This window comes from Xiphophorus maculatus, chromosome 2 (genome assembly GCF_002775205.1).
Source record: "Xiphophorus maculatus strain JP 163 A chromosome 2, X_maculatus-5.0-male, whole genome shotgun sequence".
In the NCBI taxonomy this organism is placed as follows: Eukaryota; Metazoa; Chordata; class Actinopteri; order Cyprinodontiformes; family Poeciliidae; genus Xiphophorus; species Xiphophorus maculatus.
In genome coordinates this window covers 4,610,727-4,627,447 of record NC_036444.1, presented here as the reverse complement: position 1 = coordinate 4,627,447, position 16,721 = coordinate 4,610,727, and the positions used below count along the sequence as shown (strand labels likewise).

The 16,721-nt window shown below is 37.6% G+C and overlaps 1 protein-coding gene across 1 annotated transcript; it reads right to left on the bottom strand.

Annotated features, from left to right (window-relative positions):
- Positions 1–687: 687 nt before the first annotated feature.
- Positions 688–16,470, bottom strand: anpep (alanyl aminopeptidase, membrane). Its single transcript, XM_023326416.1, has 21 exons — positions 16,137–16,470; positions 14,811–15,114; positions 13,814–13,956; positions 13,460–13,593; positions 13,183–13,309; positions 11,491–11,645; positions 10,706–10,819; positions 10,471–10,614; positions 9,546–9,611; positions 9,378–9,443; positions 8,326–8,498; positions 8,119–8,195; positions 6,654–6,790; positions 6,523–6,578; positions 5,630–5,777; positions 5,440–5,531; positions 4,202–4,309; positions 3,949–4,116; positions 3,593–3,733; positions 3,071–3,152; positions 688–1,721 (listed from the first exon to the last, which is right to left on the bottom strand). The coding sequence occupies exons 1-21, from the start codon at positions 16,444–16,446 to the stop codon at positions 1,572–1,574; spliced, it is 2,895 nt and encodes a 964-aa protein (XP_023182184.1). The 5' UTR covers positions 16,447–16,470; the 3' UTR covers positions 688–1,571.
- Between the last annotated feature and the right edge of the window lie 251 nt (positions 16,471–16,721).

The window sequence follows — 16,721 nt, the reverse complement described above, 5'->3', positions numbered from 1 at the left end:
AGAACTTTGGGTGTGTTGATGCAAATGGAATCAAGTTTGCCCAGATTATTGATTTTGGGGTGAAATTGTTTTACTATGTTTATTATGAATTTTATTCAAAATGCACTTTTAAATGCATTCTTATTTCTTTCAATATCTTATATTGATAGCTTTAAAATGTCATGTTATTCTTTTCCACTTATTCTTTTGACCAACTTTTCTGGGAGGATAGAAAAAAATCTATTTTTAATATAAAGCTAGACACTGAGTCCATAAAGTAGAAATGTATTGTGCAGAGCTCAGTGTAGCAATGATGCTGTTTGTGGATTCAGAGAGCTTACACATGTACATACGGTTTATTTTGAAAGCCAGAAAAATAATTACATATTTTTCTATTTTTAGATCATAGAAAATGATTCATCTTAACTTTTACGAAGGAAAAGAAAACTCTTTATTCTATACAATAAAGCAACATATTGAGCTTTTTGCAAAAATATGGGACATGGTGAAAGATTTGAAGCCCACTTCAAAATATAAAACATTGCAGATTCCCACTGGTGGCCTTAAGTAATAAGTATTCAATGCAAAAACAGAAGAAATGCTAAGACCAGATTTTCTTATTGTTTTCATTAAAATGACTTCTTAAAGGGTTTTATAAAAGCCACAGTGGATAATAGTAGATGTGTTGCAGAAAGAAACAAGACAAACAGCGACTTAAATAGTTTATTGTTTGGTTGTTTTTTCAACTTTGTCAAATTGTTGCTTTAAGATGTTTAAATACACTCACTTTCAGCTTTTTAATAAAAATTAGAAGTAGTTTCTTTTCTAAAGAACTGAAAAGGGAGGATTTTTGGTTCAACTTACCAAACATGCTGGGGGGTTTACACACCCAGTTTGATTTCTGTACAAACAATTTAATTATCTGTTGATTCATGAAATGTCCAAAAGAATTTACAAAAAACTCTTCATGATAAATTACATGGAATTCAATCTGAAACATCTTGGATAAAATCAAAGGACGGTAAACACATGAACTCAGTACATAATATTTTAAATTTAGACACAAGATATCATAAAATACACTAAGATTTATTCCCTGTCTCCATATAGTCAACAACAGGTAAAAGAAAACTGCTGGTTCAGGCTGATATGACGTTTGAAGACAGCTTTCATTACCAAAACAAACCTAATAAATAAAAAAATCTGCTTTTCATAATATTCCACTTTCTGTTGACTAAAAGTTTATTCCCTTAATTGTTTTAAAACATTTAGAAAAATTTGAAGGAACAAAAACAACTTTTCTCTAATCTCATGTTCACATGTGGGGGTCACATTTGTTTTAGTTTTATATTTATCTAGGTACTTCTCAGTTTTCTTGAAATAAAATATGTTTTTTATTCTCTCAATGTGAAACAAGTTGAACAACTTTAGTGGTGAAGTTATAGATGAAAACCACCTAAATGCTACTTCAAGATGTAAAAATAATCGTTGGACCATAAGAAAGTATGAACTTCTTGAAAAAAACGGGTTATTTTTATGAAAAAGGCATTCCTAATTAAATAAATAGAATAAGATTTTATGTTTGTCATGATCTAAACTGGATTCTGGAACCATTCCAGAACACTGTCTTTGTTCTCTTTGATCCATTTGATGTTGGCTTGTGTTCTCTCGATGGACTGGTCCACTGCCAGAGTCCCGGATCCGAAACCCACTTCAGCATTTTCCTCCTTGAACTGATTCAGCTGAAACAAAACCAGAACATAATTGATTAGGTTTGCTCTATTTATGGCTTATAAATTGTATTTTAAGTTATTTAACAGACCACATATGGACATCCAACCTGCTTTTGGCAAAACAGGCCTGATTTTTGATAAAACATACTTCTGCTACCTTTTCTACAGATTTTCTGACTTTACAACCTTTAACAGCGTAAATGTTCTCTTGTAGTCTTGTGTGTTTGTATTTCTCATGTCTAGAGAGCCTAAATCTACATTTGAGTTTCTTCTACTTTTGTAAAATCCTTGTGTGTGTGTTTGTCTTCATTGAGAGCAAAGTGGAATTGAAGTCAAATTTTTTGAGTGCACAAACTCTCCAAGTAAAGTTTCTGATTCAGATTTTTTGAAAGCAGGCAATCTTAACCAGCTAATTAAAAAGTTTGTTTTGCTAACCCTAAAGCACTAATAATAAACATTAGGTTTGCTAACACAAACATAAGCTAATGCTAAACTGCTAATGTCACTTTAAATTATATCTGCCCCTGGAAACCTTCAACGTTCGAGTACCAATTTAATTTGATATTATAATTTACATGTCCTACAATACCCTTAGATATTGCATTTATGTTTTATGTTAACTGCTGCGCTTTCAACCTTCAACAACTTCAAAATAAGAGCATGAATATAAACGTTTAACTATTTGAGGAATTTTTAACAGCCGACGACCAAAACTTTGACTCCGATGTTGAACTTTATTCAGCTGAATGTTCACAAATCAGTCAAGTAAATCAGAGCTTTAGAATTTAAAGCAGTAAAACCAGCTGACCAAACATCTTGGAGATTTACTTGGGTTGCTAGGTGACGGGCAAAACTCTGTTGTGGTTGCTAGGTAACGGGCTGGGCTTCGATGGTGTCATAAGATGAGAGGCAGCGCCTGCTGATTTAGGAAAGTTTTCTAGGAAGGTTTTCTTAAACGGGTCATTTTCCAGACACCAAAAAACATAAATTTACTGCCAAAAACTGGCTGGTGGGGGTTTGTTTTTTAGCGCTTTGACTGATTTTGGAAGCAGCAGAAACCCAAATGGAAGTAAAAAAATGTGCAAGATGAGAATTTTGCATAGTATGTCCTTTTTATATCTTAGCTATCATCATTGTGCAACACCTGAATCCTTCCATCATTCGAGCTACGGTTCTTTATCTCTAAGAGACAAACAACACATGATCAGTATCCTCAGAAATCCTTGAGATTTTGTCCTGTAAGGAGCACAAACGGCTGATACTCGGTCACCACGAATTAAAACACCTCATCAATCAGCTGATTATACAAATTACAATATGTCCGCAAAAATCTTTATCATTTCAAAATGTTCTCTAACCTGCTTAAGCTCAAACTCTGTGGAGAAGCGTTTTGTGACTCCGTTGATGAGGTTGGCGAAGGAGAAGGATCCACCGCCATACCTACGAGAAGAAATATCACCAGATATGAGAAGAACAGAAAAAAAATTCAAGCAAAAATCTGTAAGAAAAAATATTCAGACTTCTTTCACATACCTCCAGCATCAGCTAACCTAATACTCCTCTTACGTACATTAGTCAATAAATCTGACGGCTGTATCACACAATAAATCTCTCTGTAATTTCACTCTGTCATTGAAGCTCAAGCTTTTATCACATGAGTCTAAAAGAAATACCAAACGTTACTACAGATGGTTTTATGAGGATCAAAGATCAGATGAGGACCGTCTTGATCAATAAAACCTTTCATTGATGGTAAACAGCCTCATAAAAATGCCCATCTCCCTTCATAAAGGCGGACTTTATGGTTTTTAAGTTGACAGATGTTACCGAACAGGTCATGTCTGCATGTGACTTTCACATGGCATCAGTGTCCCACTTACTGAGTGAAGATGTAATTCCAGTTAGACTTGATGAAGTACCACGCCAGAGACTGACCGTCCACGTTCTGGGCAATGTAGACGATGGTGGAGGTGGCGTCCTGCTTCCGGATCCGGCCTGGATCCAGAGTGTACTCCAGATACCTGAGGAGCAAAACCAGCGTGAGACAGAGAACAGACTTTAAAATACTTCTGTTAGTTTAAAAATCTGTGATTGTTGAATCAAACTCCCAGACCATGGTTGGCCCAAGACCTTTGGGGCCCTAAGCAGATTTGTAACATGTCTACATGAGATGCTTCATCGTTCCTGATCTAATGGTTGTGAAATATCTCCTGTCATTAGCATCATCTGAACCAACCTGTTGAGCAGCCACGGTGTTGTGGTGCAGGCCATCGCTGCACGCAGTTTATCAGCTTCAATAGCGATGGTGGAGGTGTTGAACTTCTCCCAGGCAAAGTCCCACTCTTTGACGCCCCCTGCTGCGATGGCATTACAGTACACGGTGGAGCGCAGGTTGGGATGGATTCTGGAGAGAGACAACGTCACCATGATGACGAAGCAGCCTTAAAGCACGGCCTTTAAGAGGACTGACTTAATGTTCTGCCACTCACGGGTTTTTGTCTGTGTCCATCCACTCTTTGAACCACGACTGGACCAGATCCTGGCATTCCTTCAGACCGGTCTTACAGGCCAGGCTGATGGCATTCACCTGATTATACCTGCAGGAAGATTACAGAAGACTTGGAGTTTAAACTGAGGACAAGCCAGTTGGTGGTGACAATCAGAAATCCATGTTTTATTTACTGGCTCCTAAACACAACTTTAAAAGTTACAGACTGTCAAATAAGACGATGCTGGTTTGGTGGTAAACCCATGACAAAAAAACCTTAAAGCGGATCTATTATGCCTTCTTGGACAGATTAGGATATGTCTATGGACAATAAAAAACATGTTCATTACATTTTTTTGCACAAAATCATTTTTAGATAATATGTTGAGCTGCTTTTAGAATGAGCTTTTGTATTGCCTCTGTCACTTTAAATCCAAAGAAGCTGCTGCTGGCCACACCCCCACAACTCAACGCTTCGCTGGGGTTGCTAGGTAACGGGTCGGGCCTAGCTGGGGTTGCTAGGTAACGGGGCAGTGCCTGCTGATTTGTAACATTAAATTCCGAAGGTTTTTGAAACAGTTCACACACCAAAACATTGCCAAAAACCTTCTGGATGTTTCTTTAAGAGCTTGAGCTGTTTTTAGAAGCAGTAAAGATCCAAGTGGAGGCATAATTTTCCTATTTTATTAATGAAAACCGTCTTGATGCAAGACACACCCCACTATTTGAGAAGTACTGCATTAACCTTCCCAACGTTTGAATTTTTTTGGACTCAGTTATTTGAGCCTGTGTTCTCAGAATCTGCAACTGTTTAGAAAATGCAATAAAAGACTGTTTCCTTTTGGAAATCTAAATTTATCCATAGATCTGCCATGAGTTCCTTGAGTTGTCCTGAAAGCTGGTCAATCCAGACTGTGTGGTTAAACAAATTATATTTGCAAAGCAAAAAGAAACTACCAGCTGCACTTAAACAAAATATGCTGAGCCTGTGTGCATAAATTCACTGGAAAAACACAATATCTTAGTACATTTGAAGTACAACTAACTTAAAAGTAACTCTACAGTAAGTAATAGAGGCTTGTTTTAAGTAAATATTTCCTTAATATTGATGAAGTAGTACTAGTTCCAGATAGATTAACTTATAGCATGGGAAAAATGTCTTGTTGTAAGTTAATCTATCTGTCAATGGAACTAGTATTTCTTCATCAATATTATTATATCATATTATTATGTACTCACTGGTCCATGTGACCATCTGGTACGTTGGTCCAGTTACTTGTTAACTCTTTGTAGTGCTGGAACAACGGGGTGACCTGATTCCTCAGATATTCCTGCAAACATAAGATCCACAGTAATAGGTAATAAATATTAAACAAAGGTTGGGAAACGTAAAGAAACGTTCATAGGTTAACGTAGGAAAGACGAGCACCTGTATGGCTCCGTAAACCTCGCTGCGATCGAACATCAAGAAGAAGAAGTCCAGGTTGTCCAGAGCAGATTTCCACGGCATATATTCCCTCTCGTTCTTCAGGTACAGGGTGGTTTTTAGGGCCTGGACTGTTGGGATGATCTTAGCTCTTTGGGGAACAACAGGCAGTGGGATTTATACATACTCGCTCAGATGACAAAAAAGGTCAATTTAGGAAATATTTGTTTCTGAATCTGTGTTTTAACAAGCTCAAAGCCGTACGTCTCTGCGACGATGTTTTCAAATTCGAAATTTGAATAAAATTTGAATTAGCGTTGTTATAGATAGAAAAAAACAGCAAATTTCTCAAACACTTTGAGATTAATCTCAGAAATTAACTATAAAAAAACAGAAATTTCTGAGTTCAAAAAGTCAAATTACTTGAAAAAACTCTGAAATTTTATAATTAATCTCATAATTTACTAAAAAAAACAAGGAAATTTCTGAGTTCAAATACTCAAATTTTACTTGGAAAAACTCTAAAATTTTGAGATTCATCTTAGAAATGTACTAGAAAAAACAAATAATTTTCTGAGTTTGAAAAGTAAAAAGAAATGCTATAAAAAACTCAGAAATTTTCTTGATAAAACATGGACATTTCTGAGTTACAAAAGTTGAACATTTTCTAATTTTTGAAATTTTCTGAGTTTGAAAAGTTGAACATTTTAGATGTTTGACACTCAGAAATGTCCATGTTTTTTCTAGAAAATTTCTCAATAAAAAAATTGTTTTTTTTCTATCTACAATGGCTCTAATTCACCAGTTTCTAACAACACTATGAGCTTTTATCAAATTATTCCTGAATGCAACACAGGCTGTTCATCCCTGTTTCTGTCTGTTAGCTCCAGACTTACCTGGCCAGGTTGAAGGCGTCGTCCACCAGCTGAGCTCTGTTGATCTTTGGAATGCTCTTAAATACAAACGGCAACATGTCAGGTTCAGTTGAACCACACAGATGGAAAAGCCTTCAGGAAGCTGTTCCTACCTCGTGGTTGTTGCTCAGAGCGGCTAGTAGTTTCTCCCAGTTGGCAGCATCATAGTTGACTCTGTAGTATCCAACCACATCACGGTTGGCCAGCACCCAGTCAGAAGCCCCCGTCACCTTCATGTCGTCATTTGTAGCTTCAGGAGAAATTATTTTTTACGTTAAGCGGGCAATTTGATTTTGTTTCATTCTTGTGTGTCAGTTTGCTGAATATCTGCAATTTTATGCCACTTCAAGTGTTAAATATGCAGCTTTGATTTAAAGAAGCAATGTCAAAGCTTTTTTATCACATGAAAGTCTTTTGGGGTCATCTGCACTCTCTTTTTCTTGCCTGAGAGCTGTATAATCGCCTCAGAAATAAGTACAGCATCTGGGTCACTCCTATAAAAATCTGATGTACTAAACCAAGTTTGACAAACTGATTAAAACCAGATTTGGATGCAGCTAAAACTGGTTAGTTTAAGTAGAAAGCAAAAACTGCTTGTTTATTGGGGCTTTAAATAAAAGTTGGTGCAGTGGTGCTTTTTTACAGCTACATGGAAGCAGCATTCACGTTGTTATCAATGTAAAAAATATATGTATGTATACAGAAAAACACTTGTCTTTTCCAGCGTACATTGTACAGAGGTAAAATCTGCTGACCTAACATTTAATTAATATGAGTTTCACTAAGATTTAACTTCCCTTTGGGATCCCTTAAGTATTTTTGAATTTGAATGCTAGTGCTCCGCTTGGGTTGCTAGGTGACAGGCTGGACTTTACTGGGGTTGCTAGGTAACGGGCTTTGTTGGGGTTGCCAGGTTAGCCATTACAGGGTCAGAATAACTGTTCAGTGAAAGAACAGATTTGCTTTTTGGGTCAAACTAGCTCTGGGCTTTTCTTTCCTTCTCTATTAAATATATTACATAACTTTAGAGTTCAATTAATCCTATGCTTTACCCGTTTTCTCACCTCTGCTCTAATTAGGCTGAAATTACTTCATTAAATGTTTCCCTGAAAATTAATAGCAACATGTCTGAGCTTTTTAGAAGATAAAAAAAACGCAAAGAAATCTCAAATAAGCTTTTTTTTAATCTTCACTATTTATTTTGTTAGTGTGGTTGCTGATAATATTTACCCTATTTTTTATCTATAATTGGTGTAATTACTGTAGTTACTGTAGACAGAAAAAAAGGAGAAATAAACTTGTGAGAAAAGTTTCCCACAAATTTTTAACTTTTCACATTTTTATTGCAAGAAAATTCTGAGATTTTTTTTTTCTTGCAAATTTTCCACCTTTAAATCTCAGAAATTTCTGAATTTTTTCTTGGAAATTTGCTCTTTAACTATGGCGTTGTAATTTGACGTCTAAAGTCTAACTTTTATCTATTCCAAAAACATTAAAAAGAAAAACAAACCAGCTACTAACTGGCTACTCTGCGAGAACAGAAATTAGTAAATCACATGGTCATTGATATTTTCATACCTGATTTTTCCATCAGCCATATGAGGTCCTGGTCGGTTCCAGTCTTCATCCATCTGATTGGAACGCTCCACTCATAACTGGAGCAGAAACCGCTCTGTTAGTACTTTTAGACCCACTTTTTTATGGACAGTAAAAGGATTTTGGGGGGGAAACAGTTTGTGATAGCATAGGCATTCTTGGAAAAATATCAGAGAGCTGTTTACATACTTGTAGGGAGATGGAGTGGTAACTATGGAGTCTGGATCCAGGAGGAAGTGCTTCTGGGAAACGCTGCCGGAGGCGGTATCTATGGTGACCACAGGGAAGCCCATCTGCAGCACCCAGGTGTTCATGATGTCCTGGACACTTTTAGGAAGGTCGACTTTAGCATCATCTACAGCCTGTTGAGCATCAGAAAACATAAAACAAGTTCAGTTTGAAAACATTCTGAGACACAAATGAAATAAAGATGTGGATTATTTTATTTATTTTTTTTACAAATTCTATGAAAAATGTTTTTGGTTTTATTTTATGCTGTTGGTGAAGAGACATGTGGGTTTTTGTGCTTTCTTAAATTGTTGTGTTTTTGTGTTTATAAGTATTTTGCACACCCAATCAGGGAAAAATTAAATGAACCATTTATAAAACCACCTTTACAGAAATAACTCTCATTACAACATATTGATTCTTCTCTCCCAAAACTAATTTCTGTTGTTTTTCTGTTGATGATCCAATTTGCACTCATTCTGGACTAATTGTCTCACATTTGAATCAAGAATAGTTTGGTAGGCATCATGACTGAACAATATGGCTATTAAAACGTATCACAATATAAGCATCTCATATCAGTCGAGATAGATAATTATTGATTCGTTTTTTGTTTTAAATATCTGAAATGCTGCCTGACGTTTCTGCCTGCATCCACAGTTTTCACTCCACACTGTTGTTGATTATTTTTAAGCATTTATGACACACGTTGGCAAAACCTTAAACTGCTCCTGTGCAAGTTACTCAGCAAGTTGTTGCTAGGCAACCAAAGAGAGGGAATTAGTTGATTCCACCCACATAGCTTAGCTCGCTGTGAGAGATTGAAAGGCTAAACTCGTTCCTCTGCCTACATCTCCCAGAATGCTGTGTGGTTCTGGATCAGAGTTTAGTGAATATTTTATTAGATGTGTTATCTATTGATATAGATCACCAGTTGTTTTTCTAATTGAAAAAGCATGAGCTTTAACAGAAAAACATAACCTGAATGTTCAAAGTGTGTGAAGACAACATACTGCCTGCAGATGCGACCAGAGGTCTGTGTAGACGGTGTTGTCAAAGGCGAACTCCCTCAGGTAGCTCTGCAGAACAGGGAAAGATGTTAAATCTCCATGTTTTAATAAATATATTTTAACAGCAGAAAATCCAAAAACTAATGTTTGATTATATTTTCAGGAAGTCACCTGGAGTCCTTTGGTGAAGACCGGTTCAGTCAGGAAGTCTGACAGCATCCTGAGGACAGAGGCTCCCTGAAGATAAGAACAATATTCATTTAGATAGATCTTATTACACACCCTGGCTCAGATATTAGAAATGCGGCAGAGGAATAATGTCAAGATGCTACATGCACAGTGAGTCATTTTTATCCTTCTTTGTTTACAATTTCTATAAGTGAGCTGTAATAACAACCTAAATATTAAGTTATGAGCTAAATATTTAGCTTACAAACTAAATCTTTAATTCACACATCAAACTGAAAATGTAGTTGCAAATTAAATATTAAGTTTCATATATATAGCTTAGCTCGCATGCTAAATATTTAGTTTGTGAAATAATTAGCTTGTAAACTAAATATTTAGGTCTCAGCTAAATATTTATTTTCCAAACAAAATATTTATTTTCTAAACTAAACATTTCATTTCCAAACTAAATATTTAGTTCTTAGCTAATTTCTTAGGTTGCCAGCTAATGCTAGCTAAATATTTAGCACGCAAGCTAAATTAGATCTTAAACTTAATATTTAGTTCTAAAACTAAAGTTTTAGGTTGCTAACTAGATATTTGGCTCGTAATTAAATATTTAGGTTGCTAGCTAAATATTTAACTCGTAACTAATTAATTTGTTAGCCACACATTTAGCTGACAACTACATACTTAGGTCCAAGCTAAATGTTTAGCTCATTTGCTTGCTAAAAAGCTGAGGTGGACTACTAAATATTTAGTTTGTGAATTAAATATTTAGTTTGGAATGCTGACGTTTATAAATGTGAAAAATGAACGCCCACTTTTTTTCTCTATGGAAGGCTAAATAAACCAAAAGTATAGCTGTTCATTTTTTTCGGTGTTACTTCACAAATGGCATCCCATACGCTTGCGTGCTCTTCCTGACCTTGCTGTATGAGATGGCATCGAAGAGCTCGCTGATCTGAGCAGGTTTCTGGATGTCGTCTTCAAGGGAGGACAGCGGATGAGACGACGCCAGAGCGTCAACGGCAAACACTCTGTGTACATCATTGAGGACTATCAGGTCTGTCTGCCAAGAAACAAGAGGAAGGTGACTCCATTAAGAGTGTCATCGAACATCTGAAATGATTATTAGCATCAAACGTAGAGAAAATTCGTACCACGTTCCATTCGGGTTCGGCTTTGTCCGCTCCCAGGTACTCCACGTATGAAGCAAAGCCTTCGTTCAGCCACAAGTCGTTCCACCAGCGCAGAGTGACCAGGTTACCGAACCACTGCAGGGACAAGATGAGAAAATTACATCTATAAAAACTAAAATAAATAATAACCGAGCAGTCTGGGTCCTACAGAGCCCCGTATAGGACATGGGAGAAATTTGTTACCTCACCAAAGTACGATGGAGCCATATTGAGAAAAAATATATATATAATGATGAGAATGAAGTTATATTACGAGAATAAAGTCATAACATTGTGACTTTATTCTCATAATAGAAATATAAAGATTATAACGTTATAATATTAAGTGTTATGGCTGTTGATGACTGTTGGTATTTTTGTGCCATATTATTTTAAATATGTAAAGTAACTTCAGCTGATAAACACTGAATTTATAGTAAACAGTAAGTTTGATGTCTTCTATTTCCCCAAATAGAGGAAACAGCCAACAACAGGAATAGATCAACCTAAGATTTGTGTAACTATAAAAATAATAGAAGTTGTTTTTCCATTTTTCTATGCGCATTTAGTTTGTGCAAAGAAAATAAATCCTCCATGTCCACTGGGGGGCTCCGTAGAGCCGTACTGACATCCTGTTCTCAGAAGTCTGGTTTGTAATAAGAGAAGTTTGGTGTATTTTGCTTCCAGTTTTTATTTTTAGTTTATTTTCCTCATAACTCATAACAATCTGTGAATGTCTCTGCATCTTAGCATTTCTCTGAGCTCACCATGTGGGCCAGTTCGTGAGCAATGATGGTGGCTATCCTCTCCTTGTTGGAGTTGGAGGCGAAGGCGTCGTCATACAGCAGCGCCGTCTCTCTGTACGTGATCAGACCCCAGTTCTCCATGGCTCCTGCGTTAAAATCAGGGATGGCGATCTGATCTGCAGGACAGAGGAGGTTTTAAAGAGTCAGGCAAGTTTCCAGTGGACACAACCTGCAAATCCTCACATTTCTGTTATGAACTTTTTTGACAAAAGTGGTAAACCCTGGACAGGTCACCCTATATGCTTAAATTTTAAAGATGTAATCAATATGGCAACATAACAGCTGATGCATCTCATTAATTAAATGGGTATTTAAGTATCTCATGGGTTCTGTAACGTCAACATAAAATAATTTTATCTGTCAAATTCACTAATGAGCAGGGCTAATTATTTAAATAAGCTTTTGAGTGTTTGCATTTTAATAATATTGACATATTTTATAAAATAGTTGTCTATTAAACAAATGATTCAAACATTTAAATTGACATTTATTTATCTATTGGTACATTTAATTAATAATTTAATGATGTGCTGAATTATTCATTTAATTTTGACTCTTTTGGCCTTCCGTAAATTCTTCACTGAACCTGAAAGAGCAGAAAGAAGAAACAGCTGTCTCTGTGTGAGCTGGATCGCTCAGGTTGAAGCGACGACTGTTTCTATTTTTAGATCCGGCCTTGTCAGGTGACAGAAGGAAAGTAAATCGTTGTTCTTTTCAGATGTGATTACTGCCATAAAATGTATTTACTGGACGAACAACTGTAAATCAGAGAATCAGACTTTATCTGCTCAACCCTGATGTTATCATATCTTCACAGAATGCATCATAAAAAAAACTCCCAGCCAACAAATAAAAGCTCTGCTCTGACTTCCGGCCTGACATTGAAACAGTGAGAACAGATGATGAAGATATATATTTTTTTAATTAATCTGAGAAAAGCTGATGAAGCAGCTTCACTGTCTTCATTGAGTCATCATCATAAAGGTAAATCATTCAGAGAGTTGGCTGTAAAAACGCTATAAACCCTCAGAACAAATGATGACTGAAAAACAAGGTAATTATGCTCTTTGTGACGCCTCATAAACCAGCACGAATACAGGCATGTTTTTCAGCTGTTTCAGACATTTAATTCCTCATTTCTTGTATGTTTCATGTTATTTTGAAAACAAATAATCCCTCACTGAGACAGAACAACAAGCCAGAGGCTAAAGCACAGCATGCCAGCGGTTCTCTCCTGGTACAGTCTCATTAAAGCAGTGGTGGGCAAAGTGTGGGGCGGGAGCCATTTGTGGCAACTGAATATGTTAATCTGGCCATCACCTTCCTAAGTGTTTCAGGTAAATTGTTCTGGATGGATGGATTATTTATGGATGATGGATGGATGATGGATGGATGATTATAGATGATGGAGGTTTTAGATGATGGATGATTCATAGAAGATTTTATGGATGGACGGATGGAGGTTTTATGGAAGATGGATGATGAATATCTAGATGGAAGGATGGACTAATTGGTCAGATGAATGGATGGATGATACCTAAATGGATGGATGATACCTAAATGCATGCATGGATGGATGGATGGATGGATGGATGGATGGATGGATGGATGGATCGATCGATCCTAAAGCCAGTCTTAGGGTGTTGAACTGACCCGATTTGGGCAGTGGGTACGTGGAGTTGTAATACTCCTCAAAGAACTTCAGGATGGGTCCGGTGATGTTGAGGGCGTAGTCTCCTTGGCCAGCAGCGATGGCGGGCTTCCGAGCATAGATCCGGATCTGAAACGGACACAAAAATACAGTTCTAACCCATAAACCCACAGATTTTAGACCTGATGTCAGACCCGGAAAGTGTTAGTGTTACAGTGATCCACATAAAAGATCCAAACAAATTCAGTAAGGTTAAAGAGACTGAAGGCGGTGAAGTACCTGAACCCCATCAATGGTGTTGATGTAGTCGTAGTCGCTGACAATGAAGGCCAGCAGATAGGTGGACATCTTCTCAGTGCGCTCAAAGACCGTCTGCAGCACCTCTTGATCATCCATGGTGATTAATGTGGTTTCTGTACGACAGCAAAAATCAAATCTACATTTTATTTATGATGATGTTTGAAGAGGATCCATCAGCTTTGAGAAGCAATTCCTGGTTTCCTAATTTTAACTAGACCCAACAGACTTTCAATCATTTCCTATTCTCTTTGTTTTATTCTACAGTGTTCTGGATACTGTAGACCAGAGGTTCCTTGTTTAAAGTTGTGCAGCGGTCAGACATATGAAACTGACCTTTTTCAGCGCCGTTGGACAGAGCCACAGTTCCATTCTCGTGGATCAAAGTGATGTTGAAGTAAGCTTTCAGCGCCGGCTCATCAAAGCAGGGGAACGACTTCCTGGCATCGGTCGCCTGCATCTGGGTGGTCGCAATGACCCTGGAAGGAACAGAGCAGCTGGGGTCAGACATCCAACCATCCATCCAACCAACCAACTAAACCAATCAACCATCCATCCAACCAATCAACTAAACCAATCAACCATCCATCAAACCAACCAACTAAACCAACCAACTAACAGACTAACCAACTACACCAACCAATCAACCATACATCCAACCAATTGTCCAACCAACCAATCAACCATCCAACTAACCAACCAACCAACTAACAAACTTACCAACTAAACCAACCAATCAACCATATATCCAACCAACCATACATCCAACCAACTAAACCAATCAACCATACATCCAACCAACCAACCAACTAACAAACTAACCAACTAAACCAACCAATCAACCATACATCCAACCAACCATCCAACCAAACAAAAAAGCCATTACTTCCTCGCTCCTTTTTTCCTTTCCTCCTTTGCTGTGAGCAACACTCAAATTCCCAACAAGAGGTTTTAAAGATGTCTGTTTATGGCTCATGTTGCCGTGGTTACGTCCATCCATTAGACTGTTATTATATAACAGAAGGGCAAAGTTCTCTGGGTTCCAGTGATAATGGAAAAAGTCCATTAAGTTGACAGAAACAAGACAAGAAAGATAACCTCTGTAAGAACATTTGAAGATCCCTGATTCTTAGCGAATGATTTGTTCTGTGAAAATTAAGCTAAAAATGTTCTCCTCTGAATGATCAACACAGCTTTCAGCTGAGTCTTGAATAAGGAATTTTGATTAATAATCAAAAGAGAGCAACATATATGTGCAGAACATTTAACAGCAGCATTTCAGCTCAAGGTGGAGAAGAGCAACGTTTGAAACACAAACAGAGAATATTCTTACTTTTTGACTCCATCCTCTATGTACTCGCTCCTGTAAAAACCTCCCAGATCGTCGGCCAGCTCTCCAGTGAACTCGGTGTCGAGGCGGTACGTTTGTCCTTTCACCAGTTTACCGTCCAGCTCCAGAACCAGGTACTGAGTCTCCGTCTTCAGCCAGGAGTTCTTGATGGCTGGTGCGCTGCCACTGCTGACGGCTGAGAGCGTTGCATGCTTCTTATTTGAATCCAGTGTGTAGTTCAGCTTGTTAGAGTGGATAAGAATGAGATCCGTCTCCTCCACACACTCAAACTCCACAAATGAGTTTCCTGAAACACAAAAAGGCCGTCAGAAATGTTTCAACTTCTGACTGCATGAAGACAAATTTAGCACCTCATCCAAACATCTTTCAGTTGCAGATTTTTGCACATATGTTTCCCACTGTGTTGAGTTGAAACTAAAACGTGCATCTGGACCCAATAATCAAACTAGTCCTGATCATTCAGTTTTCCAGAACTCAGGGAACTTTTTCTATTTGTTTTAATGGGACTAATATCAAATAAATAGTTTTTAAACTACAGTAATCTCAGATTAACAGACAATCTTTTATTGTTTTTGCGGTGCTAGTGGCTCGTATTTTTTCGACAGTAGGCAGACAGGAGAGGGGAGAAGACATACAGCAAAGGTCGTCAGGACCGGGAGTCGAACCCGCAACGTCTGCGTCGAGGACTAAGGCCTCCAAACATGGGGCGTGCTAACCCCCTGCGCCACCACAGCACGCCCCATCAGATGATCTTTGACCATTTCTGAGTTTGAAACCTCCAGAGATTTGTTTAAAAAATTCTGAAACTTTCAGAACGACGAGCTTCAGTTTTGAGATGTCTCTCTTGATACCATCTAAATGAACTAAACTATATTCCTTCATTAGCCATGGCAAATTAAATTTGTGTTTTCCCACACGCTTTAGCCTTTTTAGGTTGTTTTACATCAATGAAAGTGAAAAAATTATTTCTAAGAATTTTATATTTAAATATAAATGTAATTATTCCTTTTAAAAATCTTGTAAAATTCCAAACTGTGTTGAGGTAAATTATAAATGTTACTCAATCTGTTTTGTTTCATAATTTAACTGAAAAGCAGTAGATCGCTGCAGATGTTGCACATGTTTTTTCCACTTTTGACTCAAGCTGTTTGTAGGTTTGAAACTTTCAGTCTGCATCCATTTTAGTTTTCCTACACTATTTGGTTTTATTTTTAAAAATGATACTGGGCTCAGTCCTTGTGGCTGAAGAAAGGCAGATTTAGACCTTAACTGTGATCTAGACTGAAGGTTTCCACCGTCCAGCTTTACCTGTGAAGATGTAAAGCCCAGTCACCGGATCTGGTTTCAGTCGAGGCCACAGAGTCACGCTGTAGTGGTGTGGCACCAGGGTTTTTGGCAGCCGATATTTGTCCCATGGTTCGTTGGAAGGAGAAGGAGTTGTAGGTGTTGTAGTGGGTTTAGAAGTCGTTCCTCCTTCATGAGTTGGTGATGCCTCGTTGTTCTTGGCTCTTTCCTGAGAGTAAACAACAGACAAAGCGATGATGGTGGACAGGGCAGCCACTCCTACTATGATCCCTCCGACTGCAAGATATTTACTAATGAAGATGCCTTTCGCCATGGTGTCAGTCTGCCTGCACTGAGACTCTAAGACGTGATGCCTGTTGAACCTTTATTTGTAACCATTAAGCATCTGCCCCTCCCAGTCACAGCAACAGGTGACATATTAACAGAGACCGGAACACCTACCTGAGTGGCGACTCCCTGAAATGAGAAACTTTAGAAACCCCACATTTAATTTGAATTAATTCTCATTAAACATTCTTGCCATTTAATTGAATTATGATAAGCTAAAGATAATATCTTCTTTTCAGATTTTGCTCCCTCTTCTTGGAC